Here is a 20,891-nt window from a genome sequence, read left to right on the forward strand (position 1 = left end):
CTCCAAAACAGTAAACCTGTTGGAGCAAAAGAAATTTAGGAAAGTTACAGGGGCTGGGATTGTGACTCAGTGGTAGATTGCTCACCTAGCATGCACCAGTCACTAGGTTCGATGCTCAGCACCACATATGTAAAATAAAACTAAAAAATAAATATTAAAAAAAAGGAAAGTTACAAGATACAAATCAACAAATCAATCTGTTACCACTTTTATATGGTAACAACAAATTATCTGAAAAAGAAATTAGGAAAATAATTAACAATTAATTAAATGAATTAAAGACTTAAACATTAAGACTCGAAACTATAAAAGAAGAAATGCTCCATGGCATTAGTCTTGGTGATAGTTTCTTAAGAGATGACACCAAACACAGAAGCAACAAAAGTGAAAACAGACAAGTGGGAGTACATCAAAGTACAACACCTCTGCTCTATAAAGGGAAAGGTGTGAAAAGGCAACCTACATAATGGGAAAAAATATTTGCAAATTATTTATCTGATAAAGGGTTAATATTTAAAATATATAAGGAAATCCCACAACTCAAAGAGCATGAAAACAAATAGCCCAATTTAAAAAAGGATAGAGGACTTGAATACACAGTTCTGCAAAGAAGACATACATAACAGGCATATCGAATATGCTCCATATCATTACTTATTAGAGAAATGCAAATCAAAACCAGAAGATAGCATTTCACACCTGATAGAAAATGGATAGCCAACAAAAAAACAAAGAATAACAAGTGCTGGCACATATATGGAGAAATTGTGAAATCTATATACTGTTGGTGGGCGTGCAAATGGAGAAACAAAATTTAGGAAAACAGAATGAAAGTTCCTAAAAAAAAAAAAAATCAGAAATAGAATTACCATTTCATGCAGTAATCCCATTTCTGGGTATATGTGAAAAAAAGATCTGAGATCGAAATCTCAAAGAGAAATACAAACTCCATCTACTGTAGTATCATCACTATAGTAAAGACATAAAAATTACCTAAATTTGCATTGATAGACTATGAAAAAGAAACATGTTCTATATACAAAATGGAATACTGTTCACCCATAGAAGAGAATCCTACCAAATAGATAGGGTTTGTGGATCAAAATGGATAAAACTTGAAAACATTATATTAAGTGAAATAAGCCAGTCACAGGACAACAAATACTATATGACTGATTCCACTTATAGATGAAATCTAAAATAGTCAAACTCATAGAAGCAAAGAATAAAATGGTGATTGCCAGGAGCTGGGGAGAGGGAAAATGGGAAGTTGCTGTTCAGGGGGTGTAGTTTCAGTTATGCAAAGATGACCTAGCTCAAGAGATCTGCTATAACACATTGTGCTTATAATTAACAATACTTTGCTGTAAAAAACTTAAGTGGGCAGACCTCATATTATCTGTTCTTACCATAATGAAAAACATTTTAAATTTAAAAAGATGGACCCAAGAGCAAAGGAATTCTGAGACAAACCATTCTGATATTGACCTATCCTTAATAGAAACTTTAATGCTCCTCAAGATGTCTTCTGCTTCTGCAGATAAATGGAACCTTAGTGCACTCCTAGCTCTTGATGTTCTGTATCAAAGTTATTATTTAACTCAAATACTCATCCAAAACAATTTTTTGTTGTTGCTTGAACACAAAGGAAATTAAAATTCTTTCAAGATATTTATAGTAGTTCTAATTTCCACATGGCTGCATCTATCCCAGGTCCCCTTGGCTTTACCACAAAGGATCATTGTTCATATAATCATTGTTCATATAATAATCATCCCAGGGAAAAGTAGGGGGTGGGATAGGACTCTGAACGAGACCCACAAGGGACAAATGGAGGGGAGACGTTACCCTCTAAAGGATTTGGGAAAATGTTTAGGAACTACAACCAAAGAGATAAAAGCTATAGCTATGCCATTCAAACTCCTGTGCTCTCATAGTGGTTAACTTTTGTTTATCAGCTACACTTTCACAGTGGCATTTTTACACAAACAACTTTTATTTCAAAGTAGTTCAGTCAAGTTATGGAAACATGAGTTCATTTAACCAGACTATATGGCATATTGCATATGAAGTGTTTCTATCTTTATAGTCATGGCCATTAAGAAAAAAATAATGACTGTCTTTATGTGGTATCTAGGGAAACCTAGAAGCTGGTCAATCATTTGAGGCAGTTGCTCATGCTTTCATATCCATCTTCCAGCTAAACAAACAAGTGCAAGAATACACAGGTTGATTTGGGGGGGGGGGGAGGGTTTTTTTCCACAATTAATAAAATGATTGCATCACTATAGAATTAAAGTACAAAAATGGATCATCCCAACACTGTTAACTAGCACGATATATTTCTTTCTTTAAAACTGGAAGTCTAAAACATTACCAACCAGTGCCCATCGTACCATTTCAGTTCCCCAATCTGTGAAATGTTCTTTACATCTAATTTCTATGTTGCCAAATACAAAGGTAATGAGCTGACACAAACATAAGCAAGAAAAAACTATTTCATGAGCACCCACTATGATATAGGCATTCCTCTAGGTGCTAAAGATATAGCAGAGAACAATTTTCCCACAAGAACTTAACAAGTCCACCTTCATCTACTGGTGATCCTACACAGCCACAGTCACGAGATTTTTTCCAATATGCTTCTCTATTAGTTCTGACTGACCTCAATTTACTTCAAGATTCCTCAAAGTATTCTTCCAGTACTATCTAGGAATTCATCAGTAACTGTTCTATTAACTGCGAAGTAGCATCTTCAAGGTTGGTACTTTGATTATTTCTTAATATGCAGCTTTTACTGGTAATTCCCCGTCAGTGATATTCCTATCACATTTCCCAGTAAGATATTCAACTTTTCTGCAATGGCTAATTTTCTACAACTGAAGAAAAGAAGGTGGGGAAAACAGTTGACTAAAATGCCTTAGATCATAACTCTTTAACTGCAGTTTTTATTTTGAAAACTCAATTCAAAATCCCCATATACTTTGACATTTAAAGACAATCTTTGAGTAGCTATAAAAGTAGACAAAGTCTCTTACTTCTTTTGTTGTCTTGTTAATATTTTAAAAATTTTCCATTTGTGAGATATAAACAGATTTAGGTATTTGGGCATATATAAATATTTCAGAATTTCTGCCACAGCTTAGCAAAATTTATAAATCAATAGTCATCAGCAGTTGGGTAAGCAAAAAAATAAAAATAAAAAACAAGGTTTTTACTGTTTTCCCAAGATGGTTCTGTATTATTCACCACTGTATCTGTCTACCTTAAATTCCTTTGTATGTTCACTTACAAGTTACTCTGTCCTGAAGTAAATATCGTAAAATATTACCCTTTATTGTACTTACTTCTAATGATTTGATAACTGGTCAGTATCCCTCACTACTAAGACCAATATATTATAATATGTGCACATAAAGATACAGTTTTGTCTACTTGGAACCACCACTCCCTCCCAATCACCAGCAGTCCAGGAAAAGAAAAAACATACTCTGAACTACTGCTCAATTCTCATTTGAGCAGATTTTACTTACACAAAACTATACTCTAGAAATATCTCAGTAGTTGGAGGATAAAGGGTATTTTTAAACAAAACGTAAAATAAAATTCAATGTCTAAAAAGAATGACAAAATGTGATACACACTTAACAACAACAAAAAAACTTTATTGAGTTACAAATTTTAAAATGGATCACTTAATTTAAAAGTGGGACTATTTTAACCTTATTATCCTTAAACTCATTCTTTCAAAAATGCACTTTATTTCTGAAATGATATAACAAAGGTCCAACTATTAACTGACAAAGTAAATGTGGGTTAGTGCCCGTGGTCCAATCCTTAACATGGACATCAAAATGATCTGCAGTAAGAAACAGGAAGAGAGTAAGCAAAGGAAAGTGCAAAGCATGTATGGAGGTCTTTCTATGGTAACTGACAGAATGAATCTTCAGCGTGATAAACTGTACACTTTGCAATAGTGGCCTTTTAAGATGTGCTAGAGCAATTGTAACCAAGTAACCAAGGTGAAAACTATTTTTTCTTATTCCTAACATAACAAATGGTGAACACATAAACAAAAAAAATAAAACTTAATCTTAAGATACATACTGTGAAATGACTCACTCTAATTCATGTTTTCAGTTGATTCAACTATCTCATTCATCATATAACAGAACAAGTCTGCAAATAAGGCTCAGAACAAAAATATCTTCTATCACCCTCCATACAGAAAGACCACACCTTTAGTGATCCCTACAATCCTAATGCTTAATCCTTGGTCAGTATAGATTTTCAAATAAAATCAAGTCATGAACTGTTAATAATACTACTCTACACTAAGATGCTAACATTTTCTTCCCAGTACATCTTCCTATGAGGAGGAAAAAACTGTCAGAAGCTTTTGCTCTTTGCCTGTAAGATTTATGAAAAACCCCATGAAACTGTAACAATGTTCTTTTGTAAAACTAAAATACACTACCAAGTCAAACAAGTAAATAAACAACAAACCAAACTGATTTTAACAAAGTCAAGTCATGTTTCCAAAAGTAAAATCTATTAAGAACAATTAATATACATGTACAAGAAATTACAAGAAATGATGATCACCGTTAGTTACAGATGCAAAAATAATATGTAATTAGCCCAAGCATGTGAACATAATAATTAAAATCAAATTCATATGCTAGTTCAAAAGTTATGTACAATTTAGATAAGATGGTCAAGTATTATGTTAATACAAACCATATTTGGTAAACCTAAACTTATATTAACTTTTCTCTTCCTTTAATATTTGTAGGTACATGCCAATATGAAAAAAAAAATGTAATTTTTATTTATGTATTACAGAACAATAGAATTTCTACTGTATGCTTCAGACTGTAAAAAAATTAAGGAACATTTTCCTTTAAGAAGAAAAAAATAAAAATAAATTGCTAAAAGTTTGATAAAAGTTTAATATCAACTTACTTGTAAAAATGGGGGGAAAAAGGATTGAAACAGATATCATACAATTATTGTATGATCTCCCTACTGATCTGAAACTACAGAAGGCATTGAAGGAAGGGATGTTAGGTCAAAAACAAACACTAACCCCACGGGATGTATGCTGATTTAAAAATCTGACTTTCAAGAAATCTAGTTGTTTGGCCTAGTTTTAAAGCTAATTACAAAATCCATTTTCTTATTGGTCCAGATCCAATTCTTCCAACTCAACAGAACTGTCAAAAGAGAAGAAATATTTCATGAGACCTTTAAATGCAAACAAGGGGGCATATATTTCCCATTAACATAATATACACTGTAAATTGTTTTTTTTTTAATGAGACATTTTTGGAAAAGATTTTTCACACATAGTAGTTACCTATCTTAAGGATTTGACTTAAGAATTTGACAACTTAAATTTTTTTTTTTTTTAAAGAGAGAGTGAGAGAGGAGAGAGAGAGAGAGAGAGAGAGAGAGAGAGATTTTTTTTTAATATTTATTTTTTTTTTAGTTCTCGGCGGACACAACATCTTTGTTGGTATGTGGTGCTGAGGCTCGAACCCGAGCCGCATGCACGCCAGGCGGGCGCGCTACCGCTTGAGCCACACATCCCCAGCCCGACAACTTAAAATTTGACAACTTAAAATAGATAACCAAAAATATATATATATGAAACATTTTAGGTTTTTTTGTTGTTGTTGTTACTGGGGATTAAGCCCAGGGGCACTCAACACTGAGTCACGACCCCAGCCCTTTTCTGTATTTTATTTAGAGACAGGGTCTCACTGAGTTGCTTAGGGCCTTGCTAAGTTGCTAAGGTTGGCTTTGAACTCTCATTCCCTCCTGCCTCAGCCTCCTTAGCTACTGGGATTTTATTAAGGGCCTCCCTAGCCGCTTAAAAAGTTTTTATTAAATGACTCTCTTGATTTTAGGTTGAAACAATAAAAACTGTACTGGGCACAAGAGCATATGCCTATAATCCCAGACACTCAGGAGGCTGAGGCAGGAGGACTGCAAGTTCAAGGTCAGCCTCACACTTCAGTGAGGCTCTAAGTAACTTAGTGAGACCCTATCTCAAAACATAAAATAAATAGGGTTGAGGATGTTGCTGAATGGTAAAGTGCCTCTGGGTTCAATACCCAGTACCCAAAAAAAAAAAAAAAAAAAAAAGTAAAAATTCCTACCAGCTTTCTACATTAACCTGAACTTTCTTAAATTCATTAGGCACTATGTCATATATTCTGCTAATTAAGTTTGTATTCAAAGCAGCACAATACATGCTCATAATAAAAAACTGACCAATCATGCAAAACAAATCTAAGAGAAATATCTGAACAAGTCAAGTTTGCTCAACAGGATTGAAATTTTTTTAAAAAATAATAATAATCAATGTCTCTCTCCTAAATATCAATGTAAAACATTCACCAACTTAGAAGGGTAAGATACACTGCTCAAAATCATGAAACCCTTTCAATATTGGTAAATTCTTCATCTCAGAATCAAATATTTGTATATAATAAAATAGGTACTGGACTTAATCTTTAGCCCCCAAAGTCCCAAATTATATTTGTGGAATTTATTTGTCTGGCTTCCAATACACTTCTAATTTCCAGAAAATGATTCAACCTATGTGAATAATTCAAAATTAAGTATTAAACCGAAGTCTGTAAATGTAGCAAAAAAGAAATAATAATAATAAACCTTTTACATACTTCACAAAAACTGATAAGAACACCCAGCATTTTGGGGACTGAGAGGCACTTTACATACATTATCTCTACTCTTCATCACAACCTTCAATGCCAGTATTATTTACATTTAATACATAAGAAAATGACAGTTAGTGATGGTATATACAAGAGATTTTAAAAATCAGTTTATATGGTTCCAAAGACATGAAAGCCTCCCAACCCTACACCTGTAACATCCCCGCCTATATTTACAGTAAAAGTATTTTGGGGACTAAGGTGTAACCCTTCTCTCAATTTTTAATTTTATTTTTGTAGCTCACAAAACCATTCAAGAATGAGTTATTTAAATAATATAAACTTATCCGTGAACCTACGTCAAAACCTACAGGCAACATTAAGGTTTAGTGAAAATGCCCATCAAACCAGAAAACTGCTCACCTATAATTCCTAAAATAATAAAAATCATTGGGCTTAAGTTCAACAAGATAAAGAAATTTTACTGAATAAAAATCAATTAAAATAAGTAATAAACATATAGATGTTCTGGGAGTTCGAGAAGAAATGATGTAATGAATATAGGATCTTATTATGATAATTGGGCATTTAAGATTCTCTCCTGGGGACTAGGGAGGTAGCTTGGTGGTGGAACTTTTGCTTAGCATGTGCAAGGCCCTGGGCTCAAGGCCCCAGTACCTAACAAAAGTGGGGGGGGGGGGGATTCTCTTCTAGTTATTCTTGTCCCTACAACAAAACATATATAACAAGGAGGTAAAATCAAGTTAATTATTTCTAGTAGGATATAAAATAGCTTATTCCAATACAAGTAGTTAATAAAGGACTTCTACATTACTGAGCATACATGTATAATTTAGATACTAGGTAAAATTATTAAAAGACTAAAAAAATTCTTCTACTATAAATGAGTATAATATGAATTCAAGAGGGTGCCATACCTTCCATCGATTTCCACATTCATTACAAACAACAAATGTTGTCATTGGTTCATCTGCACTTCGGGTTTGTACCTGCAGAAAAAACAAGTGAAAGATATTACTTAAGTAGTACTATAAAAAAAGGAAAACCTAAAGAACATCAACATATAGATATGAAATTATCACAGTGGTACCACAATAAAATGTGTAAGAGTCTAGGAAAAATCCAAGTAAACAAAATAATATCAAAGAAGCATGTATTTCCAAACTTGATTTTTCTAAACCCCTTTCCTCTTTCATGTTTAATTTATCCCAGATAAGTAGGGGAATCCTCTAAAATCACCCATTAAATATAAATAGTTAATGTGAAAAAACATTCATCAGTAACAAATACAAAAATGTACAAATTTAAACATGTTGATATTCTCTTACAAAGTGGCAAAGATGTAAAAACTAAGAATATTTCATTCTGACATGTAACTCCTACAACCTCCTAAATTAAGCAATAAGGTTAAGAATCTAAAATAACTATTGTCTCTAACCTATCTATTCTAAGACAGTAATTAGAAACATGAAGACCTATGTATAAGAATATTTGAAAAATCCAATTTTATAATAGCAAAAGTGCTGGAAACAAGTATCCAATAAGGAATTAATGTACTAAAAGTGCATCCATCTGATGGAATATTATATAGCCATTTGGATTTTGCAAAGGATCATGTTTAGCAATTAAGAAGAAAATGCTTACACTTATAGAATTTACATGAAAAGTGAATAAGACAGTTTTGGCAGCATATACCTCCAAGTATATGTAAAAAGAAAATCACAAAATATTGCAAACATTAAAATATTGATGATTATTCTCTATAGATGGCAGATAAAAGGGTGATTTTAAATCTCTTATTCATGGGCTGGAAGTACGTAGCTCAGAAGTATGGTATGTGCTTAGCACACATGAGGATATGGTTTTAATCCCTAGAACCAACCACCACCCCCCAGATTCTTGGTCATATATTTCTGTAATTTTCCTAAATTTATTTATATTTACTTATTGAAGTAAATTAATATTTACTTCAATAAGTAAATATTATTATGTTGCACAAATAGTTTATATGCTCATTTGATCTAGCAATTATACTGCACAGTACATAATCAAAAGAAATAATGAAGTAATTGCAAATTCACTTACATATCAACATTACTCACATTTAAATTTTTTGTATCAGTTATTTTCATGAGAACTTTGGAAGTTTTTTTTTTTTAATTGAAAAGAAGTAATTTTTTTTATTTTAAGAAATCATACTAGGCTGAGGTTGTGGCTCAGTGGTAGAACGCTTGTCTAGCGTAGTATGAGGCACTGGGTTCAATCCTCAGCACCACATAAAAATAAATAAATAAAATGGAGTTACTATGCCCATCTACAATTAAAAAAATTAAAAAGAAATCATACTGACTTCACATTTAGACTAGGTTCCTTCTGTTAAAAGAATTTTTTTTATCTTAGCTGTTTATAACCTGATAATGTAAGATATATCACTTCTACTTTTCTGAGCTTTTTCTACCTGCCTAGAAGAAAATAGCGCAATTAAAACACAGAATTTTCTGAGACCACTTCTATCACATACATGTTCAATTCAATAACTGTCAGTAGTAAAACTTCTACACATCAAAACAATAAATTATAAGACACACAAGAATTATGGCCTGTTTACATAATACCCAATAATCAACTGCTGATGAACTGTTAAAATACAAGTCATCTTGGGCTGGGGATGTGGCTCAAGCGGTAGCGCGCTCGCCTGGCATGCGTGCGGCCCGGGTTCGATCCTCAGCACCACATACAAACAAAGATGTTGTGCCCGCCAACAACTAAAAAATAAATATTAAAATTCTCTCTCTACCTCTCTCGTTAAAAAACAAAAATACAAGTCATCTTATTAAACAGAGTATATTTTATTTAATTAACTGATACAGTTTTCATAGCAACTATTTCCATGAAGGTATGATCTTAACAATTTATTTTCTTAACTGCAATCAGCATTAAGAAAAGCATTCTTTCATCTTAGAGATATCATCTCTTTTTGAAAATTATCAAAGTACTGGTAATTATCCTTGGTACCTATAAGCATTGTTAATATGAAAATAAGAATCTATAAATAATCACAAACCTGTGTGTAAGTGCAATTCTTCTTTTTACATTTACCACATGTGAACAAGTCAGTCTGAGTGCCACCGGTCTTCGCCATCTGATGCTCTCTGATGGCTTCTTTGGTCAAGTTTTTCCGCATCTCTTTGAGCTCATCACTAGCCATTTCCTATGATAGAGGTGGAAATACCACTCAGTTACAGAAATCTTCTATATAATATGTATATCCTATGATCTAAATGCTTTAATGTTCAATTAGCTTAATAATAATAATAATAATCAGCATTTAAAAGTTTAAGAAGTATAAAATTAATATTTTTTCATAGAGAACTTATAAAGTTTGCTTCCTTTAACATTTTCTTCAAATGCTCATAAGTTTGCATGTGAATACTGGAATTAATTGTTGTTTAAAGGCTATAAAATGTAAACCTGTAACAATGAGTACCTATAGTATCCAGATTGTGGTCTCTAAATACCACAGCCCAGAAGGAAGCCAGGGACCTTTGGAGAAATTCAAGCCTTGGGTAAGAAGCAAAAGGATATGTCAGGGTCATGTTCTGTACCAAAAATCACAGAAGATACCAGAGAGTATCACAGTTGAGTCCAATGGAAACAGAGGTCAATGTGAAGTAACTCCTATCAGCCAAAAATAGGACCATTTCTTATCCATTAAATTAAATTACTGTAAAGAACTAATCCCACGGGATAAATAAAAAGTCACAAGTCTATGACAATACTTAAGAGAGGACACATATATTCAAAAACAAGCTGGGGAGAGTGGCATACGCCTGTAATCCTAGCGGCTCAGGAGGCTGAGGCTGGAGGATCATGAGTTCAAAGCCAGCCTCAGCATTGGTGAGGCACCAACCAACTATGTAAGACCCTGTTTCTAAAATAAAAAATACAAAATAGAGCTGAGGATGTGACTCAGCGGCTGAGTGCCCCTGAGTTCAATCTCAGTACAAAAAAAAAAAAAGAAAGCCATCACTGGCAATTAACCAGGGCACCAACTCCTGATTCTGATAACTGATAACCAATGGAAAAGACATACACATTAATCCTGACTTTCCTACCCAAACCAACAGCTTGAGTTCATAAGGAAAAGTGCTTCTTTAACAAAGAAACCTTGCTAATTATTGTAAAAGGAATGACATAATTTAAATAATTCATTTGTAGTGGTTATTTTATTGAAATAACCAATTCAGGCAAGGATCATCAGTGGATGAATTCATCAACTGAAAGTTCGATGGAGAGATTTACAGTGGACAAATCACTCTAACTATCCGAACCCAAATGACCAATCTTAACAAATGACCAATCTTAACAAGAGATCAATACATTATGAGTCTCCTGCTGTGAGGAATCTACAATTAAAAGCATCACTATGAAGAAGTATTTATACAGAAAAAAAATGAAGCTTGAATATAATCAAGACTATTGAACTAGCTTCCAGTATTACAGATAATAGGGGGGATAGAAAAAAAATCAAATTACATGAGAAACAGATACAGTTGTACAGACAAAATCCATAATGTGGGATGGGCTAGGGTTACGGCTCAGCAGTAGAGCACTCGCCTAGCACTAAAGGGACTGGGTTTGATCCTCAGCACTACATAAAAATGAATAAATAAAAGAAAGGTATTGTGTTCAACTACAACTAAAAAATAAATATTTTTTAAAAATCCACAAAGTGGGATACAGAACTGATTTCTTTGAAAGGGCAATATCGTAAAGGGAAATTTAAAAAAAAAAGCATTAGAAAGGATATAAGGGATAGGAAAAGAATAGAACATGAATATGAGCTAGATATTAATAATACCAATAGGTTTGTTAGATGTGGAGATGACATTATGTAAGAAAAATATATATATTTGTAAAGCTATCTCCCAAATATAAAGAGGTTTAAAAAAAGATATAATGTCTGAGATGTGCTTGAAAATAAATTCAAGGGAAAAAGGGGAGTGGGCAGTGAAAAATTAAAAGGGTGATAAGTTCTCAAAAATTCTGAAAGCGGGGCTGGGGATGTGGCTCAAGCGGTAGCGGGCTCGCCTGGCATGCATGCGGCCTGGGTTCGATCCTCAGCACCACATACAAAGATGTTGTGTCCGCAGAGAACTAAAAAAAAAAAAAAAAAAAAATTCTCTCTCTCACTCTCTTTTAAAAAAAAAAAAAACTGAAAGCTTCCATGATGGATTCATGAGATCTCACTGCACTATGTTCTCTGCTTTGTAAAGCTTTAACATATTTTAACAAAAATTTTAAAAGGAATTTTTAAAATATAGCTATTTTGATTAGATATGCAGAAAAACAAATTCACTCTTGGATGCCTAATAGATTGTAGATACACAATAGTTACTGTCAATGAATAACTGTCTACAAATAGCAGCCCTATGAATTTCAATTTTTCCATCATTTCCCATACAAATTTAAGAAAAAAATCAGTAAGATATAAATAATTTCTGAGTGTTTAACCATGCAAAAAGGCTTAAAGGATACAAAAGGCTATTTGTAATTAGAGTCATTAAAAGGATAACATTTTTAATTTTAAATAATGACTTAAATATAGCACCAAAAGAACATTAATGGTACAGAAGGAGCAAAACATTAATGTCAACAAAGTCAATAACATTAAGTATTTGCCTAGTATTTATGTATCTATCAGAACAGCTCATAGAAATTATATATGTAATATTTATATAAAGCCTTATGATATACTTGACATTATGCAATCACATCATAGAAACTTAATATATAGGTATGCTCACCTCTGCTGTCATCCTAGCAAATAAGTCGGGAGGAATATTCCCACAGAGTACATTTTTCCTCAAATTTGGATTTTTTGCATCTTTGAGATTTGATATCCTACTTCGTACTCTATTTTTGTATTTCATGTCTGTATTCCTTATTTCTTGATATATAGGTACTTAGCTGTTAAGGAAAAATGGTTAAATTATAAAGATAAAACAATTTTTTCCTTTTCTGCCAAAATAAGAATCCTAAAAATTTCTAAGGAGTTCACAAAAACTGTTTCCAATTGAATGAGTTAAAAAAAAAGAGCACTGTTTCTGATTCCTTGATTCATCCATAATTGACAAATAATTATCAATACTTTTACACTATAGACAAGTAATTCTTGTTTAATCAAAGCAGCATGCAAATCAACAAGTAACTCAGGTATTCAATCCAAGTGAACAAATTTTTGAAACTTGCCCAAATCTGTATTCCACCAAGAATCCTAAGTCTAATGGCCTTGTCCACACAGTTCCTTGGGGCTTTCTGAAAAGAGACCACAGTAGCCCTGGAGGTTTATTTCCTTTCCCAGCTCAGCATGAAGCTAGTTTAGCAGGTTTCTCTCCATCAAGATCAGGCCACAAGCAGAGGCTGAGTCCTGAAGGACCTCCCTCCCTAACAAGGATATTTCCTTAACAAGAAAGAGTTCCATGTCCTACTGTTACCTACATATTCCCTACTCCCCTCCCATATGAATGACCTGTATCCCAAGGCCCTTTCCTGGTACCCAGCATGAACATATTTCCCTCTAGAATAATGAGCTAAGGAAATTATGTGTGCTCTGTTGAGGTTCCTCGACGAGAAATCTTCACACATAATAGTAAAGGAGTGTGTGTGTGTGTGTGTGTGTGTGTGTGTTTTCTCTGCCATTCTGCACAAATGAAATTACAAACTACATTCTCAATTTGCAAGGCAGAAAAAATAAAAATGCCATCAACACTAATGTGATTTGTTTCTGAATGACAAGAAAAAAAATAGAATAAACTGACATGAAAGTCCTTCTCCTTCTCCTTTCGAATCAAAACAATACTGAAGAATAAACCTTAGAATTATATACAAGAAGAAAAAATTACAATTATCCTAATAGGTTACTTAAAACAATTACAAATAGACAAAGGATATCTTCCTCAATCTGAGATCCTAGTTCTTCCTCATCAGCTCCAATAGCAATGTAGTCATCTAAAAACAGGCATAAAAAATTGTTAATTTATTGCAACATATTAAAAGAAAATTCTAGTACAAGAAAGTGAACTGCATTCTTATTTCTTCAAACCTATTTGCCTCATATAAAAATCCTTTTAGTTTAGTTTAATTAGAATCTGGTCTCTTACTACTCACTAGACTCCTCCTTTTAGATTCACCTAATATCCACAGTGCTCCTGCATTGATGATTCCTTTTCCCTCAGGGATGGGGAAGTAATTTCATACAGCAGGCAATTCCTCATTTCACAACTCCATGAATTCTGGTTATTCCAGCAGAGAGTACAGAAAGTTAAATAAAGAACTGTCTTGTCTCCTATGACTCAGAGTTCAGACTCGGGGTTCAATGCAAAGAAACCATTCATCAGCCAATCACATATATGGATACACTCAACAGACTCCTATACAAATATTCAAAAGGATAAAAGGAAATAAATAGAAACTAGGAAGAAAAAAAGAGACAGTAAGGAATTCAAACTAGAAAAGGCAGGAAAAGGAAATAGGTCCAATTAGCTATGGTTGAGCATAAAGAAAAGGAAAAGTATAAAATGACAAACATTCCTGCATATGAAACTTTTTCTTTTCTCCTTTTTTATCAGTGAGCCAGCCCTTTTCATTTTTTTGAGACAAGTTCTTGGCTATGGTTGCCCAGGCTGACCTTGAACTGTGACTCTCCTGTCTCAGTCTCTCCAGTTGTTGGGATTATAGGTATGCACCACCATGCCTGGTTTAAAGTCAAAATTTTACATGCTAAGACTAAATACCTTCAAATATAATTAAGTTCTCATATATAAATCAAGATTGCTTTTCCACTTAAAAAAATCAGCAAATGGAATTACGAATACAAAACTTACACAATGTATGTCATACTAACGTTTCAGAATTCAGTATTGTTAACTCTCAATCTAAAGACAGAGTAAGTAGTTTGCATATTAAATGCAGGTAACAAAATATTTGAGGGGGAAAGTTTAAAATTTCTACGATCAGGGAAAACATTCATATATTAGAATGAATCTACTTCTTGGAATTACATAGTAATAAGCAGATGTCCCAGTCTCACTCTTTAGGGACTGCTATTAGTAATAACTCCTCCCTAAGCTAAGCAATGGTGGGCAGCTACAATCAGGATGGTACTTGCAAAACAACAATATGGAAGTGGATAAAGTACTAATGGTGGAGATGAAAGGGATGGGAAGTAAAATAACATACACTAAACTTACCTCCTGTTCGGAGAGCTGCAGCAAGCATCTCCCTACATTTTAACCGCACAGAATCAGAAGTGCTTGGTGCCCGAGGAAAAGATGAAACGTAAGTATCTCGAGCATTTGTCTCATCCTTCCTGCTGCTTACATTGCCACTGGAACTACTAAAATACACATGCCAAAAAGAAATTTTTAAAAAACTTTAAAGTAACAATACTATCTATCACTCTCTGAAAACAAAACTTCAGAGCCTAAATAAATGATATTTTAGTGACTTGTGTAAGGAAAAAAGTTGCCTGCATACACATTAAAAACTTAAGTGATTAAATTTAGTAAGGAGAAAAGTCTCATATCTTTTTTTTAATTTTTTTTTTAAGTGTTTGATGGACCTTTACTTTTATTTATTTGTATGTAGTGCTGAGAATTGAACTGATGCCAGGCAAGTGCACTAACACTGAGTCACAGTCCCTGCCCCTTGTGTCTTTTTTGTAAAAAGAATACCAAGCATTTTACCTTGATTGTCCTTTTAAACAATGAATAAAATTTTAATAGAGAAAATACACATTAAAACTCACGGCAATATATGAGAAGAATGGATCATGGTTTCAGGGGAAAGGCAAGGGGATGGGACCAAAATGTATGGAGGCTTGCTACCAAAATTACAGGGAGAAAAAAAAAATGTTTGAAAACCTCTACTCCAATTAGACAATGGTTTTCTAATGAGACAAAAATCTGATGAAATAAATCTTGAGATTATAAAAAGGTCTGTTTAATTTCTCTCCATAAATACAAACTCCATCTGCACAGCAGGACAGTTTAATGACTTTCTAGTCAACTTAATCATTTCAATTGCTCTGATTAACTTGTTATATTAGATTTTCACAAAACAGGTTCTTTTAAAAATACTTTTCTGACTAGTTTCGATTCAGTTTTATCACACATAAGGTTATCTAACATAAACCTTTTTCTTTTCTTTTTTTTCCCTTTGGTACTGGGGAATTGAACCCAGAGGCACTAAACCACCAAGCCACATCCCTAGCCCTTTTTTATATTTTATTTAGAGACAGGGTCTTGCTGAGTCCCCTAGGGTCTTGCTAAGTAGTTGCTGAGGCTGGCTTTGAACTCTCCTGATACTCTTGCCTCAGCCTCCCAAGCTGCTGGGATTACAGGGGTACCCCTTCAGGCCTTGCCATAAACCTTTTTCAAAGACTGATTAAATCATTGCCCTTTATAGATCTAACCTGCTGCAAGGATATACCTTCCATGTTTTCTCTCCAAAACACAACCACTGTTGAGAACAGGTTACAGTGTACAGAATGATCTTCTGTACCTTCTAATTTCAGTCAATTCTTCCTGAAGCTTCCTATTATTATATCTCTCTGTACTCGCAAAAAACCGTGTACACACAGGTTTGCAATGACTTTTCATACATTTTCCTTTAACCACACTAAGTTTCTTTTTCTTTGAGGAAAAAAAGTTTTATTATTAAATAAGCATTAAACCAGAATTGTGAAGACAGAAAGATTATCTCACCATTTATAAACATAGATACATGTTTTCAAGATACATAATAAATACTCCAAGAGGTCATGATAGAATTTCATAAGGGGCTGGGGACGTAGCTCAGTTAATAGAATGTCTGCCTCTCATGCACAAGGCCCTGGGTTCAATCCCCAGCACCACCACAAAAAAAAAAAAAAAAAAAAAACTTCATTAGAAATACACATACATGATATGCCTAAGTAGAAAAAGGACATTTGCCTCTCTTCAGGGGCAATAATTCAGTCCTCCTCCCTCTCCCCAAACTCTTCAGAAAAATAAAATGACACTGTCCAAAAACTTTCATGAATACATTTTGTTTACAGTTGTTTACATAGTTCATCCTAAATTCACTGAGTAATGGGGTAACATTTACCTTAGCTATGTTGGCTTTATACAAAGAAAATATTAACTTCTTATATCATTATGATAGGAGGTATCACTGCATCTTGGAGTGAGAGTCCCGGTGAAGTCTGGTTCCTCACCCACAGAAGCTGAGACCAGGCTAAGTTCTTTAAGAGCAAAAAATCTTAGGATTTTATCTTTTGTGTGTGTGTGTGTATATATATGCTGCTAGAGATTGAACCCAGGTCCTTGTGCATGTGAGGCAAGCACTCTACCAACTGAGCTATATCCTCTGCCCATGATTTAATCTTCTTTGTATCTTCAATATATAGCACAGTCTCTGTAAGCAGTAAATAAATGAATAAGTCAATTTTTTTAAAAATCTCCTTCTTGGGCTGGGGATGTGGCTCAAGCGGTAGCGTGCTCGCCTGGCATGCGTGCGGCCCGGGTTTGATCCTCAGCACCACATACCAACAAAGATGTTGTGTCCGCCAAGAACTGAAAAATAAATATAAAAGAAAAAAAAAATCTCCTTCTTAAACTGGGCGTGGTGGCACACGCCTGTAATCCCAGCAGCTCCGGAGGCTGAGACAAGATCAAGAGTTCAAAGCCAATCTCAGCAAAAGCAGGGCACTAATCAACTCAGTGAGATCCTGCCTCTAAATAAAATATAAAATAGGGCTGGGGATGTGGCTTGGTGGTTGAATGCCACTGAGTTCAATCCCTAGTACCAAAAAAAAAAAAAAAAAATCTCCTTCTTAGGGCTGGGTGTTGCTCAGTGATAGAGGACTGGCTGAGTATGGCCTGTGTTTGATCCTCAGCACCACAAAACAAATAAATATTACTTAAATACTTCAATTAAATGCTTTTGCTTCTGTCCGTAGCCAAATGCCTAGCCCAGCCAATGGAAACTACTCAAGTGAACTGATGGAGCCATTTCTCACTTTGCTATTGCTGGCACCACTGCAAAACATTCTGTTACCTCTTTCTAACCATTTAAGCACATAATTTTCTCAATTTCTTGTACTTAAAATGTAAAACTTCACTCAACTACAAATCATTTAGATCTAACCTTACATCTCCCCCCTTCATAATAATTTCTTGAGTCCTCTTTTATTTCTCTGAGTATGTGTAAACATGTATCAGCCTTCATACATAATAATTCTATGCGTTTGCAGATAGGCTCTACACCTTAACTTCAAGGACATAGAACTGATAAAATGTATACTAAGAAATGACTCAGCTTTCAACATCTACTTAAAATGTTTATCTATATATGTTATAGACACAAAACCAGGGACCCTGAATATATCACAGCTGAAAACATGTTAAAAATTCATTAGGCTAGGGCCTCCAGTTTTCAAAAATATCAAGGTCAAGAAAGACAACAACAGACTGAAGAACTATTACAGATTAAAGGACAAAGAGAAATGACAACTAAATTCAATATATGATCTTGGACAGTATTTTTGAAGAAATATTTTCCCTTTGCAATAAATGAAATTATTGAGGTAACTGCAGAAATATGAATAAGGTCTATGATTACAAAATAGCATTTTATATATCAATGTTAATTCCCTGATATTGAAAGCTGTGCTGTGGTTATATGTAACAAAACATATTGACATATATAAGGGTAAAAAGGGCAAAATGTCTGCAAAGCACTCATTTGGTTCAAAATAAAATTCATTCATATATATATATATAAATATATATATACACACACACACACACACATGTATATGTGCATATACATATATAAATATAAGAGAAGCAATTGGGTAAAGAATTCTTTGTACTATTTTTCAATTTTTAAAATAAATTTGTATCATTTTTTAAATTTTTAGTTGTAAATAGACACAATCTTTCTTTTTTCCTTTCTTTCTTCATTTATTTATTTTTATGTAGTGCTGAGGATCAAACCCAATGCCTCACATGTGCTAGGCAGGTGCTCTACCACTGATATATAACCTCAGCCAGCACTTTTTTAAAAGTCTGAAACTATCTCAAAATAAAAAGTTACAAGAAAAAAAAACTGCATAAATTTTATTAACAAACATTGTTTAACCCTACTTTTGGCTTACCTCTTTAAACATCAAATATATTTAGTACTATAACATAAAATAACAAGTGTATGTGATATTAATAAGTGTTAATTAAAAAAAATAAATAAGGAACAAGACAGGTATGATGGCACATGCCTATAATCCCAACAACTTGGGAGGCTGAAGCAGGAGGAGCCAGCCTCAGCAACTAAGTGAGACCCTGTCTCTAAATAAAATATGAAAAAAAAAAGGGCTGGGTATGTGATTCAGTGGTTGAGTGCCCCTAGGTTCAATCCCAGTACCAAAAAATAAAAAGTAAAAATAATAAGAAACACAGCCTGGTGCAGTGGTGCACACTTGTAATCCCAGCTTGGGAGGCGGAGGCAGAAGGATCATAAATTCAAGGTCAGCCTAGGCAACTCAGCAAGACCTTGTCTCAAATTAAAAAAACAAACAAACAAAAAAAATAGGCAGTGACTGGGGGCAAGAAGAATGTAGCCCAGTGGTGTGCTTACCCAGCACACACAAAGCTCTGAGTTCAATCCCCAAAAACTCAAAAAAATAAAAAATTTTTCAATAAAAAATAATTATGTGATCAATTCTGAGGAACCCCTAAGAAATAAAATTAAAACAGAAGTAGCCTTAATGTCCTAAATACCTCTAACAATCTAGGTGGATCAAAAGTTCAGGGACAAAAAAGAAATTTGGAAGCCAAAAGCTAGAAGCAGAAGTTCTAAACCTGGGTGCCTCAGAAGTTAAAGGAGGAGCCTGTTAAAAACAATTCCTGATAGTTCCAGGATGAGGCCTGAACATTTAAGTTTCTAATAAGTTGCCAGGCAGTCCTTGATCTTCTTTGGACCACTTTGAGAACCACTTCTCTAAGTCAACATCAATTAGTTAAACCACAAGCTTCACAAGAAATTGGAGAACTACTTGTAATCTATTACCTATACCAACATTAAGCAACATGTTGGATACTGCACAGTTCATGGTATGCAACAGCAAAGAATAAATGCAAAGATCTTATAGAAGCCAAGGAACAATTTAAACCCCTTGTGGCTGAAATTCATATTTTAAGTTCCTATGATAAATGGCAAAATTTGGAAGAAAAAAAAAGCATAAAAATGAAAGTGATCCAGGGTACAAATAAATCCAAAAAAGAAATTGGTAAGCAGAGGAAGTAACCATTTAAATCCCAAAGCACTACAGTCATTAACAATTCTATCAGTGCTTCTCCCAGGAATCCTATTCCATAAAACTTATTAAGCACAATGTTTTTATTTATGTAATCTACTACCTATCTTTTAAATTTCTAGGAAATCTTTCTAAAAACCTTGGCTATATACATTTACTAGTTTTATATGACAGGAAAACAGAAAGTTAATGCAGATTTGTGATCAGAAGACCATGGAGAAATTGATAGAGTTGATAAAACTATCTGACTTTAACATAAATGAATTTCCATAAAGTGAAATACCTTTCTTCTCTTGCTTCAGGGCTATTCTGTGATGTAATCGCAGGTTCTTTTTTCTTTTCTTCAGGGTCTTTATCAGTGGATGGTCCATCTGAAAATGTATGAAATCCCTTAGTTGCTAGTAACTGTTAAAAATAAAAACTGAAATACTGCATGTTAACAGGCTACTAACACAAGAAAAAAAATTCTAAGTTACCCACCAGTAAATCAAGTTTATGGAAACTATTCTACTAGCATATACACTTGGGTATTTTTCAGAACCCATATTCAGTTAGCACTCATTTAGTAAGAATTACAAATTCGTATGCCAAGGGGAACCTAAAAGTTTAAGAGAAAAGTATACAGAACAAAGAGAAGGAAAGAATATGGGGAAAATACGAGCAGTCATTTTAAAAATGAAAGCATGTGTCAGGCATGGTGGCACACACCTGTAATCCCAGAGGCTCAGGAACCTGAGGCAGGAAGACCAGAGTTCAAACCCCGCCTCAGCAAAAGCAAGGCACTGAACAACTCAGTGAGACCCTGCCTCTAAATAAAATACAAAATA

The 20,891-nt window shown here is 33.8% G+C and overlaps 1 protein-coding gene across 2 annotated transcripts in view; it reads right to left on the bottom strand.

Annotated features, from left to right (window-relative positions):
• Nucleotides 1-3,625: 3,625 nt before the first annotated feature.
• LOC308633469 (transcription elongation factor A protein 1) overlaps nucleotides 3,626-20,891 on the bottom strand; it is a 103,973-nt gene continuing 86,707 nt past the window's right edge. Inside the window, exons 11-17 of one of the 2 annotated variants that reach the window (XM_081266286.1) lie at nucleotides 20,348-20,435; nucleotides 14,960-15,105; nucleotides 13,662-13,718; nucleotides 12,515-12,669; nucleotides 9,772-9,918; nucleotides 7,625-7,696; nucleotides 3,626-5,216 (exon numbers count right to left, since the gene is read on the bottom strand). In XM_081266286.1, the coding sequence (XP_081122412.1) occupies nucleotides 5,208-5,216; nucleotides 7,625-7,696; nucleotides 9,772-9,918; nucleotides 12,515-12,669; nucleotides 13,662-13,718; nucleotides 14,960-15,105; nucleotides 20,348-20,435 (674 nt within the window). In that variant the 3' untranslated portion in view covers nucleotides 3,626-5,207. The remainder of the gene's footprint in view (nucleotides 5,217-7,624; nucleotides 7,697-9,771; nucleotides 9,919-12,514; nucleotides 12,670-13,661; nucleotides 13,719-14,959; nucleotides 15,106-20,347; nucleotides 20,436-20,891) is intronic. The other variant, XM_081266285.1, reaches the window with a different exon arrangement.

This window comes from Spermophilus citellus (assembly GCF_964194105.1).
Source record: "Spermophilus citellus genome assembly, chromosome: 14".
Taxonomy (NCBI): Eukaryota; Metazoa; Chordata; class Mammalia; order Rodentia; family Sciuridae; genus Spermophilus; species Spermophilus citellus.